The sequence below is a fragment of the Mustelus asterias genome, chromosome 26 (assembly GCF_964213995.1).
Source record: "Mustelus asterias chromosome 26, sMusAst1.hap1.1, whole genome shotgun sequence".
In the NCBI taxonomy this organism is placed as follows: Eukaryota; Metazoa; Chordata; class Chondrichthyes; order Carcharhiniformes; family Triakidae; genus Mustelus; species Mustelus asterias.
This window is the reverse complement of record NC_135826.1, coordinates 17485718-17509962: the sequence shown is the minus strand read 5'-3', so window position 1 is coordinate 17509962 and position 24245 is coordinate 17485718. Positions and strand designations below refer to the sequence as shown.

Sequence of the window (24245 nt, the reverse complement as noted above, 5' to 3'; positions counted from 1 at the left end):
GTGTTAAAGAGACATCGCTTCTCGGCCTTTTGGCTAAGATCAAGTGTAGTATGGTCGGCAGCCCATGGTCGGCCGCACTTGGTTGAGGTCATTAGGTTACGCTGAGACTTCATATGTTTCATATGAAGCAATTTTTAAAAGCGGCATCTCGGCCTTTTGGCTAAGATGCAAATGAGCTCAAGTCTTGGAGGAGGAACCTCCCCCTTCTCCAATCAGCTTGGCTCATGTAGATCAGGCCCAGGACAGGGTGGTTTGGTCGCTCGCCCTGTCTTGTCAGCCTGGATCTGAAATGTCTCAACTTGTTGAGACTCTGAATTGGATTTGATTTGGTTGAATTGGAAAAGTATTTTTTTTTAAACGTGTTAAAGAGACAATCACCACAGCAATCAATGGAGATGTCTGGGTTGCTTTGTATTGTCTAACAAGTTAAGGGAACGACAGGCAGTAAATGAGGAGTCAGTTCCAGTATTTGCAATATATTAAGGAACCAAAGCGCGGGGATATGTGGGAGCAGAGAACCCTGGGATACACGCCTGGCAGATCCAGCAGTAACTACATCGACTGAAAACAGGCAAATCCAGCCCTCAGCTGGAAGTAGGCACCACCTAGTAAACAAGTCAAACTGGAATCAATACCCATTCAATTTGAGGAATTGTATCAAGGGAAGAAGAAGAATTTGCTGCCTTAGATTTCACTTAGATCAGACATTTTTAGTTATCAAAGCAACAGAATGCTGTGGTTTCAGAAGACTTTTTATTAGTATGCAACACCGGTGCGTGTGGTACTTTCTAATAAACATCTAAAAGATGTGCTGGTTACGTGAATCGGCCATGCTAAATTCTCACTCAGTGTACCTGAATAAGCGACGGAGCATAGCGACTTGGGGATTTTCACAGTAACTTAATTGCAGTGTTAATGTGAGCCTACTTGTGACACTAATAAATAAACTTTCAACTTTAAATGTTAAATACATTTTTTAATTGGTGTCGCTAAAATGGCTTTTTAAAAATTCATTCATGGCTGTGAGCGTCGCTGGTTGGGCCAAGACTTCATGCCCATCCTTAATTACCCTTGAATTGAATAGCTTCCTGGTCCATTTCAGAGGGCAGTTGAGAGCCAACCACATTGCTGTGGCTCTGGAGTCACATGTAGGCCAGACCAGGTAAGGATGGCAGATTTCCTTCACTAAAGGATATTAGTGAGCCAGATGGGTTTTTACATCTCAGGGTAATCATTAGTTCATTCCAGATTTTTATTGAATTCAAATTTCACCATCTGCCGTGGTAGGAATTGATACCAGGTCCCCAATCTCTGGATTACTAGTCTAGTAACAATACCACGACTCCATCATCTCCCCTTCATTGTAGTGAATCAGGTTTTTATTGGGAACTCATATGTAATAGTAGCTATCACCTCCTGCTCATGTCTTATTTTGAGAGGTTGCATCAAAGTTTCTTGCACTTATTAAATACCTTATCATCCCTTGTCAATGTGTCAATCCACCTCATTAAACAAGGAATCAGTAAAATGCAGGCATGCCCATTATCGGTGCAAAGACAGTAGTTATCTTACGCACAGTGAGATCCTACAAATAACTGAGCTGTTTATTGGTGTGTTTGTTGCCGGAGGAATGTTGTCCAAAATGTCAGGTGCACTCACTGTTCCCTTACAGGGAATCCATGTGTCAAAATCGGCTTTTAAACTGGCCATTTAGTGCAAACAGTTCATATCTGAGGGATGGCACAGTGGTTAGCACTGCTGCCTCACAGCACCAGGGACCCGGGTCCGATTCCCGGCTTGGGTCACTGTCTGTGTGGAGTTTGCACGTTCTCCTCGTGTCTGTGTGGGTTTCCTCCGGGTGCTCCAGTTTCCTCCCACAGTCCAAAGATATGTGGGTTAGGTTGATTGGCCATGCTAAATTGCCCCTTAGTGTCAGGGAGACTCGGAGGGTAAATGCATTGGGTTACGGAAATAGGGACAGGGTGGGATTGTGGTCAGTGCAGACTCGATGGGCCAAATGGCCTCCTTCTGCACTGTAGGATTCTATGATCAACACTTGAAACCACAGGGGTAAATACGCACATCTACCCACCCTGATCTCCATGATGTGGAGTTGCCGGCGTTGGACTGGGGTAGGTATGCAAGTAGCCTCACAACACCAGGTTGAAGTCCAACAGGTTTATTTGGTAGCACAAGCTTTTGGAGCGTTGCCCCTTCATCAAGTGATCAATGCTCCGAAAGCTCGTGCTACCAAATAAACTTGTTGGACTTTAACCTGGTGTTGTGAGACTACTTACTGTGCCTACCCCAGTCCAACGCCGGCAACTCCACATCCTGATCTCATCTGCCTTGGTCCAGCTATCCATTCTAATAGTCCCTGTTCCAAAAAACAACTTTGAAAATCATTCTACAGCCTGACATGTCTCCCTCAAGATGCCTCAGTTACAACCATTCATGACCTGCTTTCAACATGTGGCCAGTTATAAGGATTCTTTAAAGCTAAGCAGGTTTGCTTTTCCTTGGATTGTTCCCCAATGGAATTCACAAATAAAGTTGCTAACAGTTCTCAATCTTTCCCCTTTGATAAACTAACCTTTCTCTTGACCTTATTTCACCATTTTGTCTGAAGGATTATGGGCCTGGATTCTCCGACCTCACCCGCGGCTGTAATTCTCCAGTCCCGCTGCAGTGAACGGAGATTTGGCTGAGTGTCAAATTCTCTGTTCTCACTGGCAGCGGTAGTGGGGCGTACGGGACCGGAGAATTCTGGCAAAGCTTTAAAAACATCGAGAATTTGGTCTGAATAAAAGTCTACAATATAGCCATAGGCGGAATTTTCCCGTCCCGCCCAGCACAGGAATCGTAGCGGGAGGGACATGGACCATGCAAAGGTCCGTTGACCTCGGCAGAATTTTCCGGTCTTGGGGCGAGCGCGGTCGGAAAATCCCACCCCATGAGTTTTTGTTCAGATTTTGGAGAAGTCAGTAACTATTTTAAACACTAATTATAAAATGATAAAGTTGCCATAGTCCCAGATGACCATAGGCTGCTGTCCCCTTTGAGGGGAGTGCTGACTGGTGGTGATTTAACCTGAGGGTCACCACACCTCAGGTGAGGGGTAAAGTTGAGAAGGCGGGGCCTTCATGAATAACCTCAGCCGGTACAGGAATTGAACCTGCGCTGTTGGCATCGTTCTGCATCACTAATCAGCCAACTAATAACTTAGCTAAGGCTATGTGGGGAATTGTACAGCCACCTGCCTCCCATGCCCGCCGTCCTAGACTGGACGCCTGCCAGCAGGGGAATTGTGGTAGTGTGACCCCTTTAATGGGTGATCCTTCGTGGGACACATGACCAGGCTGGAACCAATGGAGAGCGAGCGCGTGAACCTGGGCCAATCAGGAGCATGGGCAGGCATTCCAAAGACTAGAGGTCTTCATTTGGAGTCAGGACGTTGTTGGGAATAGAGCTGTATTGTTGTGCTGTTAAACCCTTCATTGTACATTGTCTCAGTCAATAATCTTTCAATTTGTTACTTGCCACATGGAGTCACCTCAAATTACTACAGGAATATAAAAATTCAGTCCATGATCTTGTTGAATGGTGGAACATAGTCGAGGGGCTGGAGATGTTTCAATGTTGAGGAGGAACTTCTCTCAGAGGGTGGTGAATCTCTGGAATTCTCTGCCCACTGAAGTGGTGGAGGCTACCTCGTTGAATATGTTTAAATCGTGGATAGATGGATTCCTGATCGGTAAGGGAATTAGGGGTTATAGGGATCAGGCGGGTAAGTGGAACTGATCCACTTCAGATCAGCCATGATCTTATTGAATGGCGGGGCAGGCTCGAGGGGCTAGATGGCCTCCTCCTGCTCCTATTTCTTATGTTCTTATGTTCTAATGTTCCAAAGTATTCAGATTTGGGGAGTTGAAGGCATGCACAGGAAGTGACAATATTCTCACCTCCAGCTAACCCTGGTTGTCAGTTTGGAAATGTATGAATGTGCCAGAGGCTTCAATGCTATTGTCACAACTGGAAGGTGTGTCCTGTTTCAGTATTGGTATGCAGGGTCGACTGTGGGAGAGCGACACATTGGTCAGTATTTTACAACTTCGCTCGGGCGAGGCTCGTAAAATCCCACCCGAGGCCAACGGAGAATTCCATTCTGCGAACCACATCCGTCCCGATTCCGGGGGTGGGCGGGGGGGGGGGCGGTAAAATTCCAGCCATTACCTCAGGGCTTGACACAGGCAGTAGGGAATGTGTCACAGTCTAACACACTTTGTTTTCTGCAAACTCGGGTTATTTTCCCTGTCGGATTATTTTACCTTAGCAACTTCCATTAAATATACCATCTTCCTCTGTACCATTCTGAGGTTACTCCAGCAGTGCACACAACATTGATTGAAACTAATGCCCCAGGGCATCCTGAAACTTCTAACCTTAGAGCAAGAATGCCTGTGTCAAACCAGGAACCTTTCTCATGCCCTCTCTTCATGCAACTCCATGTCCCCAGATAAACATAGACCTCCAATGCTACCTTTCCAACTCCAGATTTATTCCTTCTGTCTGTTTTGTTGTCTTTTTTTACCGTTTCTGCAGAAGTTGAAGTGACCTTTCTCACCATTGTGGCTCTGCCAGTAAGTACTGTCTCTCTAAATATTGTGACAGACTGACATCGATGCCAGAATTCTCCAACCTCGCCCGCGGCTGGGATTCTCCAGTCCCGTTGCAGTGTGTGGAGTTTAGGCTGAGCGCCAAGTTCTCCGTTCTCGCTGGCAAGCGGTGGTGGGGTGAACGAGATCAGAGAATCCCGGTCCTAATTGCACCCCCATTGTCCTCTTGCTCTTATTGTGGAGCTCCCAGTTCCAGCCTCATCATGGACCAAGAGGGCACGCTGAATAACTAATTAGGGATGACTCCAGGTCAGCCAATGCTGGAGGCCGGTGACCACTGAGGCCGGAATCTTATCACCATTCACGCCGGCGGGAATTTCCCATCCCACTGCCGTGAACGGAGGTTTGGCTGGCTGCCAAATTCTCCGACCTCGCTGCAGCAGGAGCGTGGTATGAGCGGCCGGTAAGATCGTACCCTGAGTTCATGATGCTGCTGATCCCAGATAAATTACCCCCCCACCCCCATTTTTAATTTGAGAATGTCCTGAGTGACCTGTGCGTTGAAAGGGTTTGAGATGCTGAATGATCCCTTCTTGCTTCAAGCCTTCTTACCAACAGTTAACCACAGGTTTGATTTGATTTCATTTATTATTGTCACATGTATTGGGATACAGTGAAAAGTATTGTTTCTTGCGCGCTATACAGACAAAGCATACCATTCATAAAGAAGGAAATGAGAGAGTGCAGAATGTAGTGTTACAGTCATGGCTGGGGTGTAGAGAAAGATCAACTTAATGCGAGGTAGGTCCATTCAAAAGCATGAAGACCGCAGGGAAGAAGCTATTCTTGAGCTGGTTGGTACGTGACCTCAGACTTTTGTATCTTTTTCGCAACAGAAGAAGGTGGAAGAGAGAATGCCTGGGGTGCGTGGGGTCCTTGATTATACTGGCTGTTTTTCCGAGGCAGCGAAGTGTAGACAGAGTCAATGGGTGAGAGGCTGGTTTGCATGATGGACTGGGCTAAACTTGGCAAAGCTCCCAAGAGCTGCCACTTCCTTGGGATTTACTGAGAGGAAAGGAAAGTCCAGGAAATTACAGGGAAAGTTTGAACTTTGAGTCACTAACTTGTAAAATGCCACCGCGTCCATTTTATCCTCTCATTTCAGAGCATTCGTTAAGGTTGTCTATACTGTTACCATGTCAACGTCTAGATATTTGATGATGCAGCTATACCTGTTTGCGGCCTGTTTTCTAATCACAAATTGTGCCTCCTCAACCACCCCGAGTTCGAATCAGGACTGGGAAACCTGGAAGAGCATCAATGGGAAAACATACAACAGCAAGGTAAGAATAGGGGAAGAAATCCCAGCAGTGAAGAAAACCAATCCAAGATCGGGATCTATATTTTCTTGATTTGGATAATTACCTGGCAAGAAAAAATCCGCAGGGCTGCAAATAAAAGCCAGGGAGGGGGTGAGGCAGGGCAGGGGGGCAGACATGATGGGCTGAATGGCCTCCTTCGGAGCTGTTAGCATTTTCTGATTCTGTCTAACCCTCCCATTTCCTCAAGTTGGAGTTTGGGCTGTTGTAAATTGTGGGGTTTACATACTTACAGAGTAACAATTTATATTTCTAAACTGCCTTTAACATCCTCAAAATATCCCAAAGCTAATTAAGTACTTGTTGAAGTTTGTCACTGTTGTGATGGAGGATAAACAGACATTTTCCAACATAGGCCCAACAAACAGTAATCTGAAAATGACTATATTGGAGATGTTGGTTGTGATATTGGTCAGGACACCAGACACAATTCCCTTGCTCATCACAATCCACATTCCTTCGTCTGTCCACCTTACTCAAACAAGACTGGAATCCACCAACCTAACCAGACACTGGTCTACATTGAGTTCCAATGAATAGAATTCTGGCAGCAGAAATCAGTGTGAATGTTCACTAAAATGTCAAATTATCTTTTTTTATCTGTAACACATTGGAACAAACGCTCCACCTAATACTTATTTACATTGCCCCAGATAGATTCTCCTGGGAATTCAACCCCCCTGACACCAGCTTTAGCTGAACTCGATGGACTGAATGGCCTCCTTCAACACAATGAAATGAAATTTTATATCCTAGGAATCCCAGCATTTGGTTAGCACTACTGCCTCACAGCGCCAGGGACCTGGGTTCGATTCCCGGCTTGGGTCACTGTCTGTGTGGAGTTTGCATGTTCTCCCCATGTCTGCGTGGGTTTCCTCCAGGTGCTCCGGTTTCCTCCCACAGTCCAACGATGTGTGGGTTAGGTGGATTGGCCATGCTAACTTGCCCCTTAGTGTCAGGGAGGGTGAGCTAAGTAAATGCATAGGGTTATGGAGATAGGGCCTGGGTAGGATTGTTGTCGGTGCAGACTCGATGGGCTGAATGGCCTCCTTCTGCACTGTGGGGATTCTATGAATAGGAGGATTTGTAGCTTTTCTTTACCTAAACTTGCTCGCAATGGACAGTAACATCAAAAGAGCGTACAAACATACGGGGCAGCATGGTAGTTCAGTGGTTGTCTCAAAGCACCAGGGACCTGGGTTTGATTATGTGCGGAGTTTGCACATTCTCCCCATGTCTGCGTAGGTTTCCTCTGGATGCTATGGTTTCCTTCCATCGTCCAAAGATGTGTAGGTTAGGTGGATTAGCGATGGTAAATGTGTGGGATTACGGGGATACGACCTGGGTAAAATACTCTGTCAGAGAGTCGGTGCAGACTCGATGGACTGTCGGCATGGTGGCACAGTGGTTAGCACTGCTGCCTCACAGTGCCCAGGACCCCTGTTCAATTCCAGCCTTGGGTCACTGTCTATATGTGGAGTTTGCACGTTCTCCCCATGTCTGCATGGGTTTCCTCCGGGTGCTCCAGTTTCCTCCCACAGTCCAAAGATGTGCAGGTTAGGTGGATTGGCCATGCTAAATTGCCCCTTAGTGTCCAAAGATATGTGTAAGTTAGGTGATTTAGCAAGGTAAATGCTCAGGGTTATGGAGATAAGGGCAAGGGTTGGGCCTGGGTAAGAGTTGATGCAGTATTGATGGGCCAAATGGCCTCTTTCTGCACTGTAGGGATACTATGGCTCTATTCTATGTTGAATAGCCTCCTTCAACACGATGAAATTAAATTTTTTATCCCAGGAATCCCAGCGTTAGTGCTGCTGTGTGCTTGTCTCAAGTAGCCAAGAGTAACACCAAAATAAACCTGTTGGATTCACCAAGGCCAGCCACCATGCAGACGAGTGTTTCCCTGTGCATGAGCTGTGTTTGTCTGGTGGCCTCACTGGCAGCTCTTTTGCCTCTGAGTCACGAGGTGATGGTGTTAGAAGCCAGTCCACGATTAGGACATGTAATCCGAGTTGACACTTCCCACAGCAGTACTGAAGGAACTCTGCACTGTCAGAGGTGCTGCCATTCTGATAAATTGTTAAACCGGGTGCAAAATTCTGCGCACTAAGATTGGGGTGAAAGATCTAATGCACTATTTTGAAAAAGAGAAGTGTTCTCCCAGGTGCCCACGCCAATATTTACTCCTCAACCAATATTCATCTGAAAAGATTGTTTAGTTACGTGACTGTTTTTGGGATCTTGCTGTGTGTAGATTTCCTGCTGCTTTTTCTACATTACAAAAGTGACTACACTTCCAACTCAATTCATTATCTGCAAAGCTCTCTGGGATGTCTTGAGAGGTGTGATTGAAATGCAAGTCTTCCTTTCTTCCTGTCTATGTTGGCAATATCTTACAATCATCTCTCACTGTTCTGTCCTCAGAAAATAGAGGCACTGAGGAAAGGAATATGGCTGGAAAATCTGAGGAAAATTAAAGAGCACAATGACAAGCAAGGGAATTCGACGTATATCATGGTCATGAATAGTTTTGGTGATTTGGTGAGTGATTCCCTGGAGATATGATAGCATCAGCCGCTGAACTCACAGAGGATTCAGATTCCATCAAGGCAAGTTGGGAACTGGAATTTGCTAAAATCCAATCATTTTACCAGGCACCAGGTAGAAAAATGACCAAGGGCACTGGTTTTGTTGTAAAATCCCAACTGGTTCAATTAATATCCTTTAAGGATGGAGATCTGCTACACGTCACTGGTCTGGCCTAATGTCACTCAGTCCCATGTGACATAAGTGACTGTTGACGCTCTCAGGACAGCTGGCAGTAGGTAATAAAGGTGGCCTGGCTAGCATTGCTTACGTCCTGAGAACAGAGGGGAATTAGCCGGCCAATCACTCCGGCGGGATTCTCTGGTCCTGCCGCAGTGAACGGAGATTTGGCTGAGTGCCAAATTCCCCATCCTCCCTTGCAGTGGCAGTAGGCCGTTAAAGGACAGAAAATGCTGGCCCAGATATTTTGACCAAAAAGCAATCACGGTCAGATCTGGTACCGATATGATCCATAGTAACTGGTAAAACCTAATTTTAAAAAAGGGGCGGCACGGTGGCATGGTGGTTAGCACTGCTGCCTCACAGCGCCAGGGACCCGGGTTCAATTCCGGCCTCAGGTCACTGTCTGTGTGGAGTTTACACATTCTCCCCGTGTCTGCATGAGTTTTTTCTGCTCACAGTCCAGACATGTGCGGGTTAGGTTGATTGGCCATGCTAAATTGAACCTAGTGTTAGGGGGATTAGCAGGGTAAATATGAAGGGTTATGGGAATAGGCCTGGGTGGGATTATGGTCAGGGCAGACTTAATGGGCTGAATGGCCTCCTCCTGCACTGTAGGGACTTATGATTTATGACCTGGGGTTTAACTAAACCAGCATTCATTGAATCATAGAATCCCAACATGCAGAAGAGGCCCTTCGGCCCATTGAGCCTGCACTGACTCTCTGACAGAGTACCTCACCCAGGCCCCCTCTGCACCACCCTATCCCATAACCCCACACATTTACCTTTTCTAGTCCATCTAAGTTACACATCTTGGGACACTAAAGGGCAATTTAGCATGGCCAATCCAACTAACCTGCACATCTTTGGACTGTGGGAGGAAACCGGAGCACCCGGAGGAAACCTCCACAGACATGGGGAGAACGTGCAAACTTCACACAGTCACCAGAGGACAGAATTGAACGCTGGTGCTGTGAGGCAGCAGTGCTAACCACTGTGCCACCCTACTAGCTAAAGTGGTTGTTCAGTTACCTGCTCACAATTATCGACATGATCTTCAGTGGAAGTCAATGCTTTGTATGACTCTTTGGAATCCTTTACCCTGGGAAGGCCGAGATTCTTAATCGGTAAGGGAAACTAAGGCTTAAGGAGAGAAGGCAGGAAAGTGGACTTAGTGAGTGTTAAAACAACCATGACCCTATTAAATGGTGGAGCAGGCTTGAAGGGCTGAATGGCCTCCTCCTGTTCCTATTCCTATTAGAGTTTTATGGAGTCTGTCCTATGGGTGAAGTATTAAACTGAAGCCCTGTCTTCTCCCTCAAGTGGATGTGTAACACTGTTACAGTAAAAGATCAAGAGGTATCTCTTGGCCGGTGTTTATCTTTCAACTGCCATCATTTATTTGGTCACTTGTCACATGATTCTGGATGGGAGCTTGCTGTGCACAGATTGGCTGCCAAGTTTCCGACGTTGCAATAACAAGTACTTCAAGGCGTGCCTGAGACTGTGAAAAGCGTCGTGTAAAATCTGATTCTTCTTTTCTCTCTGTTCAGACACCGAAAGAGTTTGCTCGATTATTCAACATACACGAGAGGAAGGAAGTGTTGGTGAACAACCAGACACAAGAGGGGATGAAGGCCCGACACAGCCACCACCTGCCAGAGAGTGTAGACTGGCGCACCTCTGGCCACGTTACCCCACCAAAGTACCAGGTACCAATCCTCCTCTGGCATCGCCTCAGTACGTGGTAGCGGGCTCATGTTGCTGCTGTTCCCCAATGGCATGGCTCAGTCCTTATTAAAAGGAGCAGGGCGCATGCCCAGTGCCCTGGGTAACATGCCACCGTCAAAACCACCAGAACAAGTCAGCAGGTGGAATTTTCCTGTCCCGCCCACCACGGGTGAGGGGCGGACCATGCAAAAGTCTGGTGACCACGGCTGGGATTCTCCGGTCTGGGGGGCAAGCGCGGCCGGAAAATCCCACCCAGCATCTCCTCACTGTTGACAGGATGTTGTCCTGGTGGAATGTTTTATGTAACAGCCTCATCACTTCTGAAGTTAAATGAAAATTATTTATCCAGTGATTACCTTCGCTGAATATACTGTCGTTGGGACAAAATGATAGAAATCCCAATCTAACCTCAGGAACGGCAGTGCTGGAGGAAGGCAAACCACCCTTTTCTCCGGAAGAAGAGATGGGCAGCAAATGCTGGCCTTACCTGAATGAATAACGTTTTAAAAATGTAGCTCACTGAGAAAGAATGCAGAAAAGATTTACTAGGATGCTACCAGGACTTGATGGTTTGAGTTATAAGGAGAGGCTGGATAGACTGGGACATTTTTCTCTGAAGCGTAGGAGGCTGAGGGGTGATCTTATAGAGGTCTATAAAGTAATGAGGGGCATAGATCAGCTAGATAGTCAATATATTTTCCCAAAGGTAGGGGAGTCTAAAACTAGAGGGCATAGGTTTAAGGTGAGAGGGGAGAGATACAAAAGTGTCCAGAGGGGCAATTTTTTCACACAGAGGGTAGTGAGTGTCTGGAACAAGCTGCCAGAGGTAGGAGTAGAGGCGGGTACAATTTTGTCTTTTAAAAAGCATTTAGATAATTACATGAGTAAGATGGGTATAGAGGGATATGGGCCAAACGCAGGCAATTGGGACTAGCTTAGTGATAAAAACTGGTCAGCCGAAGTTGGGCCAAAGGGCCTGTTTCCATGCTGTAAACCTCTATGACACGATGAGATAAGGAGAGATGTGATAGAAAATCTTATTTTCGTGACATGGGTTCAAAATAAAAGTGCCCAGTAGGATGCTTTGAATCAATCAACTCTTATTCTCACTTTCCCTCCACCAAAAGGTTTACTGAGTTTGATTAACTACCTTGCTGCACATGTATCTTGTTAGGATTAATTCTCGAATTTCACTGCCTTTTTGTATCTAAAAGCCGGTCTCATACCAGGTTGCACAGACACCAGTCACCCACCAGTACCTCATTCAAGTTACGTACGGATTGATTTGTGAGGGTGAGATTCTAACTCTGCCTCTCAGGGTAATTTTGAGGGCGCACAGTGCACTCCCAGCCCCAGGCCTGCTATCCCATGGTTATCTTAGTTGAAGAGTCAGTTGTTTTTATTTTCATCTCTTTGCGGTCATCCCCAGAGGGTAGAATGAAACAGTGGAAGGCTGCAGAGGGTGATTTTCCGTCTGACAGGCCGCAGCCTGAACACTCTTTCCGTGGCTGATTCCTGAGTTGGCGGGACTGACGCATGAGGAGGGATTGAGTCGGTTGGGATTATACTCGCTGGAGTTCAGAATAATGAGGAGGGATCTCATGGAAACCTATACAATTCTAACAGGACCAGTCAGGGCAGATGCAGGAAGGATGTTCCCGATGGTGGGAGTGTCCAGAACCAGTTTTTAAAGTTTATTTATTTATGTCACAAGTTGGCTTACATTAACACTGCAATGAAGTCACTGTGAAAATCCCCTAGTCACCACATTCCGGTGCCTGTTCGGGTACACTGAGGGAGAACTTAGCACGGCCAATCCACCTCAGCAACATGTATTTTGGACTGTGGGTGGAAACCAGAGCACCCGAAGGAAACCCATGAAGACGTGTGGAGAACATGCAGACTCCACACAGTCACCCAAACTGGGAATCGAACCTAGGTCCCCGGTGCTGTGAGGCAGCAGTGCTAACCACTTTGCCACCGTGCTGCCCCAGGGGTGATAACCTAAGGATACCAGGTAAACCTTTGAGGACTGAGATGAGGAGAAATCTCACTCAGAGAGTGGTCAGCCAGTCAAATTCACCATCACAGAAAGGAGTTGAGGCCAAATCATTGTGTGTTTTCAAGAAGAAATTAGGTAAAGCTCCTGGAGAGAAAGGGATCAAAGGGAAGGCATGATCAGGTGATTGGGTTGGATGCCTTGAAGGGTTGTATGGCCTTCTCCTGCTCCTATTTTCCACGTTTCTGTCTTTCTTTCCAAGGCTGATGTACCAGCCCGATGGGGATGAGGCCTGTACCGTCAGAGGGTTTTATAGTGCCCACAGCCCATGCAATATGAGGTGGGGTAGGGTGAATTCCCACACCCACTGGACAGGAGCATTCTACTGGATCGCAACCCAGGATCCCGAGCCAGATCTTCAATCCCTGATTGGAGTGGGATTCAGACCCGGTACAAGGAGAGAGATTCGAAGGCATTTCTTTACAGAGTATTGGGACATTGAGTACACTGGGAAGGCCTAAAGCCAATGCCTTCAATCCCTGACACAATCTCTATTCCCTAGCCAGCAGTTCCATCCATCTCCATGGAAACTGCCCGACCCAAGATGAGTTTTTGAACACATCCATGTCATCACTAAAATGTTCTACTTCCATCTTCATAACATCACCTGACTCTCCCCCTATCTCCGCTCAGTTGCTGCTGAAACCCTCAGGCAAAGCTTTGTTACCCCTGGGGCTGACTATTCTAACACAATTGCCTGGTTCCAACATTCAATCCTGTTTAGACACAAGGTCATCCTGAACTCTGTTCTCCACATCCTCACTCACAACAAGTGCTCTTCACCCAACACCCCCTTGCTCACTGACCTACACTGACTCCTGGTTAAAAAACATTCTGAATCTAAAATTCTCATCCTTGTTCTCAAATCCCTCCATGGTCTCTCACCCACCATCACCCCCCCCCCCCCTTCCACCTCCACCCCACCCCCTTCCACGCCCACCCCACCCCCAAACCGCATCTCTGTAAGCACCTCTAGCCCTAATACCAACAGGCAACATGGTGGCACAATGGTTAGCACTGCTGCCTCCTAGCGTCTTGGGTCACTGTCTGTCCGGAGTCTGCACGTTCTCCCCATGTCTGCGTGGGTTTCCTCCAGGTGCGCCGGTTTCCTCCCATAGTCCAAAAGACGTGCTGGTTAGGTGCATTGGCCATGTTAAATTCTCCCTCAGTGTACCTGAACAGGCGCCGGAGTGTGGCGACTGGGGGATTTTCACAGTAACTTCATTGCAGTGTTAATGTAAGCCGAGTTGTGACTAATAAACTTTTCTTTTAATCCCTAATAACTGCACTCCTCAAACCTGAACCTCTTGAGCATTACCCAATTTTAAATGCAATGCCTTCAGCTGCGAGGCCCTAAACTCTTTTTTGTCGGGCAATACAGCAGGATATAGATAGGCTGGAAAATTGGGCGGAGAGGTGGCAGATGGAATTTAATCCGGATAAATGCGAAGTGATGCATTTTGGAAGAAATAATGTAGGGAGGAGTTATACAATAAATGGCAGAGTCATCAGGAGTATAGAAACACAGAGGGACCTAGGTGTGCAAGTCCACAAATCCTTGAAGGTGGCAACACAGGTGGAGAAGGTGGTGAAGAAGGCATATGGTATGCTTGCCTTTATAGGACGGGGTATAGAGTATAAAAGCTGGAGTCTGATGTTGCAGCTGTATAGAACGCTGGTTAGGCCACATTTGGAGTACTGCGTCCAGTTCTGGTCGCCGCACTACCAGAAGGACGTGGAGGCATTGGAGAGAGTGCAGAGAAGGTTCACCAGGATGTTGCCTGGTATGGAGGGTCTTAGCTATGAGGAGAGATTGGGTAGACTGGGGTTGTTCTCCTTGGAAAGATGGAGAATGAGGGGAGATCTAATTGAGGTGTACAAGATTATGAAGGGTATAGATAGGGTGAACAGTGGGAAGCTTTTTCCCAGGTCGGAGGTGACGATCACGAGGGGTCGCGGGCTCAAGCTGAGAGGGGCGAAGTATAACTCAGACATCAGAGGGACGTTTTTTACACAGAGGGTGGTGGGGGCCTGGAATGCGCTGCCAAGTAGGGTGGTGGAGGCAGGCACGCTGACATCGTTTAAGACTTACCTGGATAGTCACATGAGCAGCCTGGGAATGGAGGGATACAAACGATTGGTCTAGTTGGACCAAGGAGCGGCACAGGCTTGGAGGGCCGAAGGGCCTGTTTCCTGTGCTGTACTGTTCTTAAACCTCTCCATCTGTCTTCCACTCTTAGAATATTGAACATAGAACAATACAGCAAAGGAACAGGCCCTAGCCCCATGGTGTGGAACATGACACCAGATTAAACTAATTCCTTCTGCCTGCCCTTGGTCCATATCCCTCCATTCCTTGCATATTCATGTACCTATTTAAAAACCCCTTAAACGCCCCTATCGTATCTGCCTCCACCACCACCCCTGGCAGTGCGTTCCAGTCACCTACCACTCTCTGTGTAAAAAACTTGCTCCTCACGTCTCCTTTGAACTTTTCCCCTCTCAGCTTAAGTGCATGCCCCTTAGTATTAGACATTTCAACTCTGGGAAAAAGATTGTGACTGTTAACCCTTTCTATGCCTCTCATAATTTTATAGACTTCTATCAGATCTCCCCTCAGCCTCCGTCACTCCAGAGAAAACAGCCCTAGTTTGTCCAGCCTCTCCTTCTAGCTCATACCCGCCAATCCAGGCAGCATCCTGGTAAACCTCTTCTGCACCCTCTCCAAAGCCTCCACATCCTTCCTGTAATGTGGCCATCAGAAGACTCTCCCCTTCGCCCCCAGAGAAATATTTCTTATAGAATAAGAAGCCAACAAAACCTGGAACAAAAAAAACATGATTAAAGAATTGCCTTAGTTAAGTTCTTGGTCATCTGCCCTAATAATGACTCTGTGTCAAATTTGTTTGAAAACACCCCTATGAAGCACCTTGAAATATTTTACTCTGGTGAAGGCGCTATATAAATAAGTTAAGTTTATTTATTATTAGTCACAAGTCAAGTAAAGCTTACATTCACATTGCAATGAAGTTACTGTGAAAATCCCCGAGTCGCCACACTCCGGCGTCTGTTCGAGTACACTGAGGGAGAATTTAGCATGGCCAATGCACCAAACCAGTACGTCTTTGAGACTGTGGGAGGAAACCGGAGCACCCAGAGGAAACGCACACAGACACGGGGAGAATGTGCAAACTCCACACAGACAGTGGCCCAAGCCGGGAATCGAACCCAGGTCCCTGATGCTGTGAAGTAGCAGTGCTAACCACTGTGCTGCTGAGCCACCCAAAATACAAGTTGTTGTTGGTGTTGGAGTAGTTAAGGAAGAGACTATTTTGTCTTCTAAGGGTAAACCGGATAGAACTACCTGCGGCGGGGGAGTAACAAGGATGAAGGGAAAGAATGGGGCAATAGGATTTCTCTCAGAAGGAGCTGGCCCTGAAATAATGGACTGAATGGCCTCGTTATGTTCTGTACATGCATATTGTTCTTCTAATTCCTGTTCTTTATCAAGTACTGCCCGGGGATTTTTATGGTTTATTAATAGGGTAGCACAGTGGCACAGTGGTTAGCACTGCAGCCTCACAGCGCCAGCGACCCGGGTTTGATTCCAGCCTGGAGTCACTGTCTGTGTGGAGTTTGCACATTCTTACCCTTACCCTGAATAGACACAAGTATCACTCAGGCTGTGTTTTCTCTCCCCTGATCCCACAGAGAGATGACTCGCTCGCAGCTATTTTTAAATGGATGGAATTGCAATCACCAGAATCCTTCATTTTGATATTATCTTGGACACTATCTTGGTCTGATTGGAAACGGAGAAATACTTATTTATACTATTTATACACATGTCTGCGTGGGTTTCCTCCGGGTGCTCCGGTTTCCTCCCACACTCCAAAGGTGCGCAGGTTAGGTTGATTGGCCATGCTAAATTGACTCTTAGTGTCAGGGGAATTAGCAGGGTAAATATGTGGGGTTATGGGGATAGGGCCTGGGTGGGATTGTGGTTGATGCAGACTTGATGGGCTGAATGGCCTCCTCCTGCACTGTATGGATTCTATGACAATAGGACATTGGTTTGACGTCTCATCTGAAGGAGGACACTTGTGAGTACATAATGCTCTGTCAGAGCTAAGCTGGGATGTCAGCCTGGATTCACTGCTCAAGTCCACCAGGGAACTGAAACTCATAACCTTCCTCCCCAGGGGCAGTGCTACAGCTGCTGGGCATTCAGTGCCACCGGGGTGCTGGAAGGGCAGGTGTTCAAGAAGACGGGCAAACTCATCGCTTTGAGTGAACAGAACCTCATTGACTGTTCGAGGAGCCATGGAACCTTTGGATGCAATGGAGGCTGGTCATTGAGTGCCTTTGACTACATCATTGAGAATGGAGGAATTGAAGCTGAGTCCACCTACGCCTACACTGCAAAGGTATATTTGTAACTGGATCTCACCAGTGACCCACACTTCGAATACATTCAGACACATATATATATATCTATTTTTATAAACTCCACCAATTAACTTAGGCGGTACGGTGGCACAGTGGTTAGCACTGCTGCCTCTCAGCGCCAAGACATGGGTTCAATTCCCAGCTTGGGTCACTGTCTGTGTGGAGTTTGCATGTTCTCCCCGTGTCTGCGTGGGTTTCCTCCGGGTGCTCCGGTTTCCTCCCACAGTCCAAAGATGTGTGGGTTAGGTGGATTGGCCATGTTAAATTGACTCTTAATGTCAGGGGGACTAGCTAGAGTAAATGCATGGGGTTATGGGGGATAGGGCTTGGGTGGGATTGTGGTCGGTGCAGACTCGATGGGCCGAATGGCCTCCTTCTGCACTGTAGGGATTCTATAATTTAAACAAAACTCACCAACATTTTCTTGGCTAACCATGAAGGGAGGCATTGAGCCTCTCATTGGAATAAATATATAACCAACTACAGATTCAAACACGTAAGAATTCACATTTTTATGGTTCCTTATGGAAACCAACTCTAGGACAATGATCTGTCATGCAGATAAATAAAGGCAGTCAATGGAGCACAGCAGGATCCCATAAATAGCAGTGCAATGTTAGTCAGCTTGGTTGAGTTGATAGAAATCCCACCATCGAAAGATTTCTGGATCCATGGACCATTAAAGGACTTAAACATGCGGCTGGCAGGAGCAATCTGATTCACCATTGGGAGTGCTGTATTTTGGAAGTGTTTAGTCGAGGTTCAATTTGCCAGTCTGAGGGGTAAGTGTGTCAGGTTCAGTCAGTTGTTGTGGGGAATGAAACATTTCCATGTAGCACAATGGAACAAAGTGACCCCTAACATTGGCCTTGTTGTGTCGGTTCGGGTAGCGTGGTCAAGGCCCATTCCAAACATTTGGGCATAGGATCTAGGCTGGCCATTCACTCCTGTACTGGGGCAGTGCTGCATTGTTGAGGGTACTATCTTTATAGAAATTTAAACTGAAGCCACCCATTAGGTGGACACAAAATATCCCTTGGTGCTATGTTGATGCAGCGGATGTGTTCTCACTCACATCAGGTCAATAGTTACCCATCGACCAGTATCGTTAAATCAGATCAGCTTGGCGTAGTAGCCAGGTATTCGGAGTGAAAGTTAGACTCTGTGTTCCTCACATTACAGACGCAACGGCACTTTGAGGATGTTGAGATGTCCTGAGATTGTGTGGGGCAGCGGGATTCTCTTTAGCATCTTTTGCATTCACCTGAGGGAACATGAGGGGGAGGTGATGGCCTAGTGGTTTTATCGCTGGACTATTAATCCAGAAACTCAACTAATGTTCTAGGACCCGGGTTCGAATCTCGCCATGGCAGATGGTGGAATTTGAATTCAATCAAAAGTAGCTGGAATTAAGAATCTACTGATGATCATGAAACCATTGTCGATTGTCGGAAAAACCCATCTGGTTCACCAATGTCCTTTAGGGAAGGAAATCTGCAATCCTTACCTGGTCTGGCCTATATGTGACTCCAGAGCCACAGCAATGTGGTTGACTCTCAACTGCCCTCGGGCAACTAGGGGTGGGCAATAAATGCTGGTCAGCCAGCGACGCCCATGTCCCACGAATGAATTTTTAAAAACCGACAAAACCTCAGTTTAACATCTCACACATAAAATGGCACCTCTGACAGTGCAGCCCTTCCGGAAACATCATCCTAGACTTTATGTCACGTTTCTAGAGATTTTTAATATTCATTTGTGAGACATGGGCATCGCTGGCTGGGCCAGCATTTATTGCCCATCCCTAGTTGCCCGAGGGCATTTGAGAGTCAACTACATTGCTGTGGCTCTGGAGTCACACGTAGGCCAGACCCGGTAAGGATGGCAGATTTCCTTCACTAAAGGACATTAGTGAACCAGATGGGTTTTTCCGACAGTGGTTTCATAGTCATGAGTGGATTGTTAGTTCCAGATTTTTTTTATTGAATTCAAGTTCCACCCTCCGCCAGGGTGGGATTTGAACCCGGGTCCCCAGAACATTAGCTGAGTTTCTGGATTAATAGTCTAGCGATAATAGTCTAGCCACTAGGCCATCACCTCTCACACGATGTTGTACCTTGGAGATCCGTATCACCCATTGAGTCACAGCAACTACAAACCTAAGGACTGTTAATCTGGTACCTGTAACCTCTTGCCTGTTTTCCTTTCATACAGGATGGTGAATCTTGCAAATACAATGCGTCTGAGAGTGTGGCTTCCGTCTCCAGCTATAAAATACTTCCATATGGGGATGAAGAAGCTTTGACGCAGGCAGTGGCTGAGATTGGACCCATAGCGGTGGTGATTGATGCAGGACTGCCATCTTGGCAGTTTTACAGCTCAGGTGAGGAAGCCATTGCTCCTATAGCCAAGCTCAACTCTTCAACTCACAACCCACACTCTCGCTTTACCAGAACAAGGTGGTGAAGAATCTCGCCGGAACAGAACCAGAGACTGGGAGGGAAATTTCATCCAGACTCTCACACCGATACGACCTTGCAGAGTGTTGGAATGGCACATGCTCAGTCTAGTAAATGCCAAATTTCTAGTGGAGCTCAGGCTCCACCTACTGGACTGAGACGAAAGATGGAAGTGAAAAATCTTTTACTTTTAAGTCCCTGTAGTAGATAATTGCCTGTTTATTAGCGGTTACCATAGAAACACAGAAAAAAGGAGCAGGAGGAGGCCGTTCAGCCCTTCGAGCCTGCTGTGTCATTCATTATGATCATGGCTGATCATCCAATTCAATCGCCTGTTTTCACCTAACCTGAATAATCTTTGACCCCCTTCACCCCCATGGCCTACAGATAACTCCTTCTTCAAAACCTGCAATATTTTGGCCTCAATTGCTTTCTATGGTAGAGAATTCCACAGGCTCATCACTCTCTGGGTGAAGGGATTTCTCCCCATCTTAGTCCTAAATGGTTTACCCCACGTCTTCAGACTGTGACCCTTGGTTCTGGACACCCCCACCATCAGGAACATAGTTCCTGCATTTACCCCTAGAATCCCATAGTTTGGTTTATTTATTGATGTCACAAGTCAGCTTACATGAACACGCAATGACGTTACTGCGAAAATCCCCTAGAATAAAATCACAGAATCTCTACAGTGCAGAAGGAGGGCATTTACCCAGCGAGTCTGCACCAACTCCCCGACAGAGCATCTTACCCACTCTATCCCCATGACACTGCGCATTTACCATGTCCAATCCACCTAACCTACACATCTTTGGACACTAAGGGGCAATTTAGCATGACCAATCCCCATAATCTACATTTTTGGACTGTGGGAGGAAACCAGAGGAAACCCACGCAGATACAGGGAGAACATGCAAACTCCACACAGACATACAAGATCGGAATTGAACCTGGATCCGTGATGCTGTGAGGCAGCAGTGCTAACCACTGTGCCACAGTGCTGTGGTGAACCATCGTTGGTTCCCACCAGGTAGTACTGAGCCAGGGTCTGGCCAGTACTATGAGTCTATATATATGTTGCTGTTGGGGTTAGGGTTGGGTTGTTCTACATGTTACTGTTGGGGTTAGGGTTGGGCTGTTCTACCTGTATTATAGTTATTATGGTACATCCCAGTCGGGCTCCGCCTCCTGGGAGAGGTATAAAGGTCACTGCTCTGTCTGGGACTCCTCAGTCTGGGATCGTGTATTATATATGGTAGCTCTATTGTAGTGGTCAATAAAAGCCTTTATTTCCTCGGGCATCTCTAGCCTCGTGAGTTATATCGCGCATCATGTGCCACCCTGTTTAGTCCTGTTAAAATTTTATAGGTTTCTTTGAGACCCTCCCCCCATTCTTCTAAACTCCAACGAATACAATCCTAACCGACTCAATCTCTCCTCATTTGTCAGTCCCGCCATCCCAGGAATCAGCCTGGAAAACTTTCACTGCACTCCCTTAACGGCAAGAACATCCTTCCTCAGATAAGGAGACTAAAAGTGCACGCAATATTCCAGGTGTGGCCTCACCAGGGCCCTGTATAATTGCATCAAGACATCCCTACTCCTGTGCTCGAATCCTCTCACTATGAAGGAGAGAGTTCCAAGTTTCCACCACTCTTAGTGTGAAGAAATGTTTCTCGATATCACCCCTGAACAAGCTAGCTCCAATTTTAAGAGTAAGACCCAGTCTGCTGGTTCCAGCGGAGTAATATCTTGCTGCACTGTCCTTCTCCTTTTGGCTAAGATCAAGTGTGGTCTGCTGATGCTGCACTTGGTTGAGGTCATTGGGTTGCATTTAAGCTTCATTTTCATATGAAGCAATTTTTAAAAGCGGCATCTCGGCCTTTTGGCTGGGATGCGGATGAGATCAAGCCTTGGAGGAGGAAACCTCCGCCTACTCCAATCAGCTTGACTCATGTAGATCAGGCCCAACACAGGGTAGGGGTCGCATACCCTGTCTTGTCAGCTTGGATCGAAAATGTCTCAGATTGTTCTGACTCTGAATTGGACTTGATTTGATTGAATTGGAAAAGTATAAAAAAAAGTATCTTGCTGCACTGTCCCTTTTGGCTAAGATCAAGTGTAGTATGGACAGCCTGCACTTGGTTGAGGTCATTAGGTTACATTTAAGCTTCATTTGAAGCAATTTTTAAAAGTGGCATCTTGGCCTTTTGGCGAAGATGCAAATGAGATCAAGCCTTGGAGGAGGTGAGTCTGCACCTACTCCAATCAGCTTGGCTCATGTAGATCAGGCCCAAGACAGGAGAGTAGGCCCTGTCTTGTCAACTTGGATCGGAAATGTCTCAACTTGTTGAGACTCTGAATTGAACTTGATTTGATTGAATTGGAAAAGTATTTAAAAAAAATATCTTGCTGCACTGTCAAATTCTTTCATCTTAAACATCTGAATGAGCTCACCTCTTTAACTCCTGTATTTGGAGAGTTTTGACTCAATTCTTGCTGTAGTTGTGATTGTGTGTTTCATCTTCCAGGTGTTTATTATGATGCCAATTGCCGGAGTAACACTTTTAACCACGCGGTGTTGGTGGTAGGATATGGAGTCCAATCAGGAATGAAGTACTATATTGTTAAAAACAGGTACGTTGGCTGGGCTGGCAGGGGGTAGGGTCGAGTGGAACATCGGCTGATGAGGCCTGTCTCCTCCCCATCTCTGCTGCAATCTTACCAGCGAAGGGGATGAGTATTGGTTCGCCCGCTCTCCCACACTAATGGCAACTTAATGGCCTCGTCTCATTGCTGTCGAGATTTCACTCTTGGGGGCCTGGCTGCAGGCTGAGGGTGTTCTCCAATATATAGAAACATAGAAGATAGGAGCAGGAGGAGGCCATTCGGCCCTTCGAGCCTGCTCCGTTATTCATCACGATCATGGCTGATCATCCAACTCAATAGCCAAATCCTGCTTCTCCCCATAACCTTTGATCGCATTCACCCCAAGTGCTCCATCCAGCCACCTCTTGAATACATTCAATGTTTTGGCATCAACTATTTCCTGCGGTAATGAATTCCACAGGCTCAGCACTCTGGGTGAAGAAATGTTTCCTCACCTCCGTCCTAAATGGTCTACTCCGAATCCTCGGACTGTGACCCCTGGTTCTGGACTCCCCCCGGGCATCCTCTGCCACCCTACCACCCGCTCCCCCTCCCTCCCCCGCCCCCATGCTTACTTTTCCCACTCGTTCCCCCCACATCAGCCTTGCGATCTCAGTCCCCCCCCCTCTCACTAGGGTGTGCCAGTCTGGAGACTTCAGAAGAAATCTCTTTGCCCAAGAGAGTTGGGGCTGTGAACCTTGCTACCACAAGGAATGGATGAGGTGAAGAACTCTCCTAGATAAGCAAACGAGGCAGCAAAGACAGGAAAATTAGGCTGCCATTGTTCGATGAAGAAAAGTGGGCGAGGAGCAAGTGGAGCATAAACACCAGCATTGGCATGTTGGGCTGAATGGCCTGTTTGTGTGCTGTGGGTTCGATGCAATCAAATGTAGCGATTTCACCCAGGGGTTTTGAGCAGTATTCCAGCAGGAAGCGGGGAATTTCCCAAAAGGGGAAGTTCTAACTGGAAATGAATTATTCCTACTCTGCGATAGAAAAAGTTAAATCTTTATTTTCAATTCTTACATCCTTCGTTTCGTTCCTTTCGTTTTGTGTTTTTATTCCAGTTGGGGACAGAATTGGGGCCAATCGGGTTACATCCTGATGGCCAGGGGGAGGAGGAACAGCTGTGGAATTGCAAGTTTCCCCATTTACGCTCTCATCTAAAGCTTCAGAAATCATCCGGCGGATTTCGCTGTCTTGACAGCTACGATTCTCGCAGTGGGCGAGATTGGAAACTTTTAGCCCGTATATTTTTGATTACACTGCATGCTGTTTGAGCAGTCGCAAGAGTTGCTCGTTTTGTGTATGCTAGCATGCTGAAGGAATGGCAGCAGGAACTAGTACAACAGCAGTATTGTTTAGTGAGGGTCTACCTCGTGTTCAGCTGTATGGGACGTCCTGACAATTCACCCAAATCTCAGCTCAGCCCTTTAACTTTGCAAAGACCTCACCGCCTCAGGCTGGTATTCACAGATCCCAAATAACGGGATTTATTCGGAAAATTTGAGGCCTGAATTTTCTGGCCGTTCACGCCAGTGGGACTTTCTGGTCCCGCTGCAGTGAACAGAGATGTGGCTGAGTATCAAATTCTCCATTCTCGCTTGCAGCAGCGACAGGGCGTGAACAGCTGGAGAATTCCGGGCAAGGCGAAGCACACAATCTCTTACATCCAGACTGAACCCCTTTATCCAGACTGAACCCCTTTATCCAGACTGAACCCCTTTATCCAGACTGAACCCCTTTATCCAGACTGAGTTCCTTTATCCAGACTGAACCCCTTTATCCAGACTGAGTTCCTTTATCCAGACTGAGTTCCTTTATCCAGACTGAGTTCCTTTATCCAGACAGAATCCTTTATCCAGACTGAGTTCCTTTATCCAGACGGAACCCCTTTATCCAGACTGAGGTTCTTAATCCAGACTGAACCCCTTTATCCAGACTGAGGTTCTTTATCCAGACTGAACCCCTTTATCCAGACTGAGTTCCTTTATCCAGACTGAGTTCCTTTATCCAGACTGAACCCCTTTATCCAGACTGAGTTCCTTTATCCAGACTGAGTTTCTTTATCCAGACTGAGTTTCTTTATCCAGACTGAGTTCCTTTATCCAGACAGAATCCTTTATCCAGACTG

The 24245-nt window shown here is 46.8% G+C and overlaps 1 protein-coding gene and 1 pseudogene across 1 annotated transcript in view; both read left to right on the top strand.

Moving 5' to 3' along the window:
• LOC144479491 (procathepsin L-like) overlaps positions 1-23278 on the top strand; it is an 84606-nt gene extending 61328 nt beyond the window's left edge. The window contains exons 4-7 of the mRNA XM_078198216.1: positions 16757-16981; positions 19218-19386; positions 21994-22099; positions 23179-23278. Coding sequence (XP_078054342.1) covers positions 16757-16981; positions 19218-19386; positions 21994-22099; positions 23179-23278 — 600 coding nt within the window. The remainder of the gene's footprint in view (positions 1-16756; positions 16982-19217; positions 19387-21993; positions 22100-23178) is intronic.
• LOC144479809 (U2 spliceosomal RNA) lies at positions 14-187 on the top strand (annotated as a pseudogene).
• Positions 23279-24245: the final 967 nt, after the last annotated feature.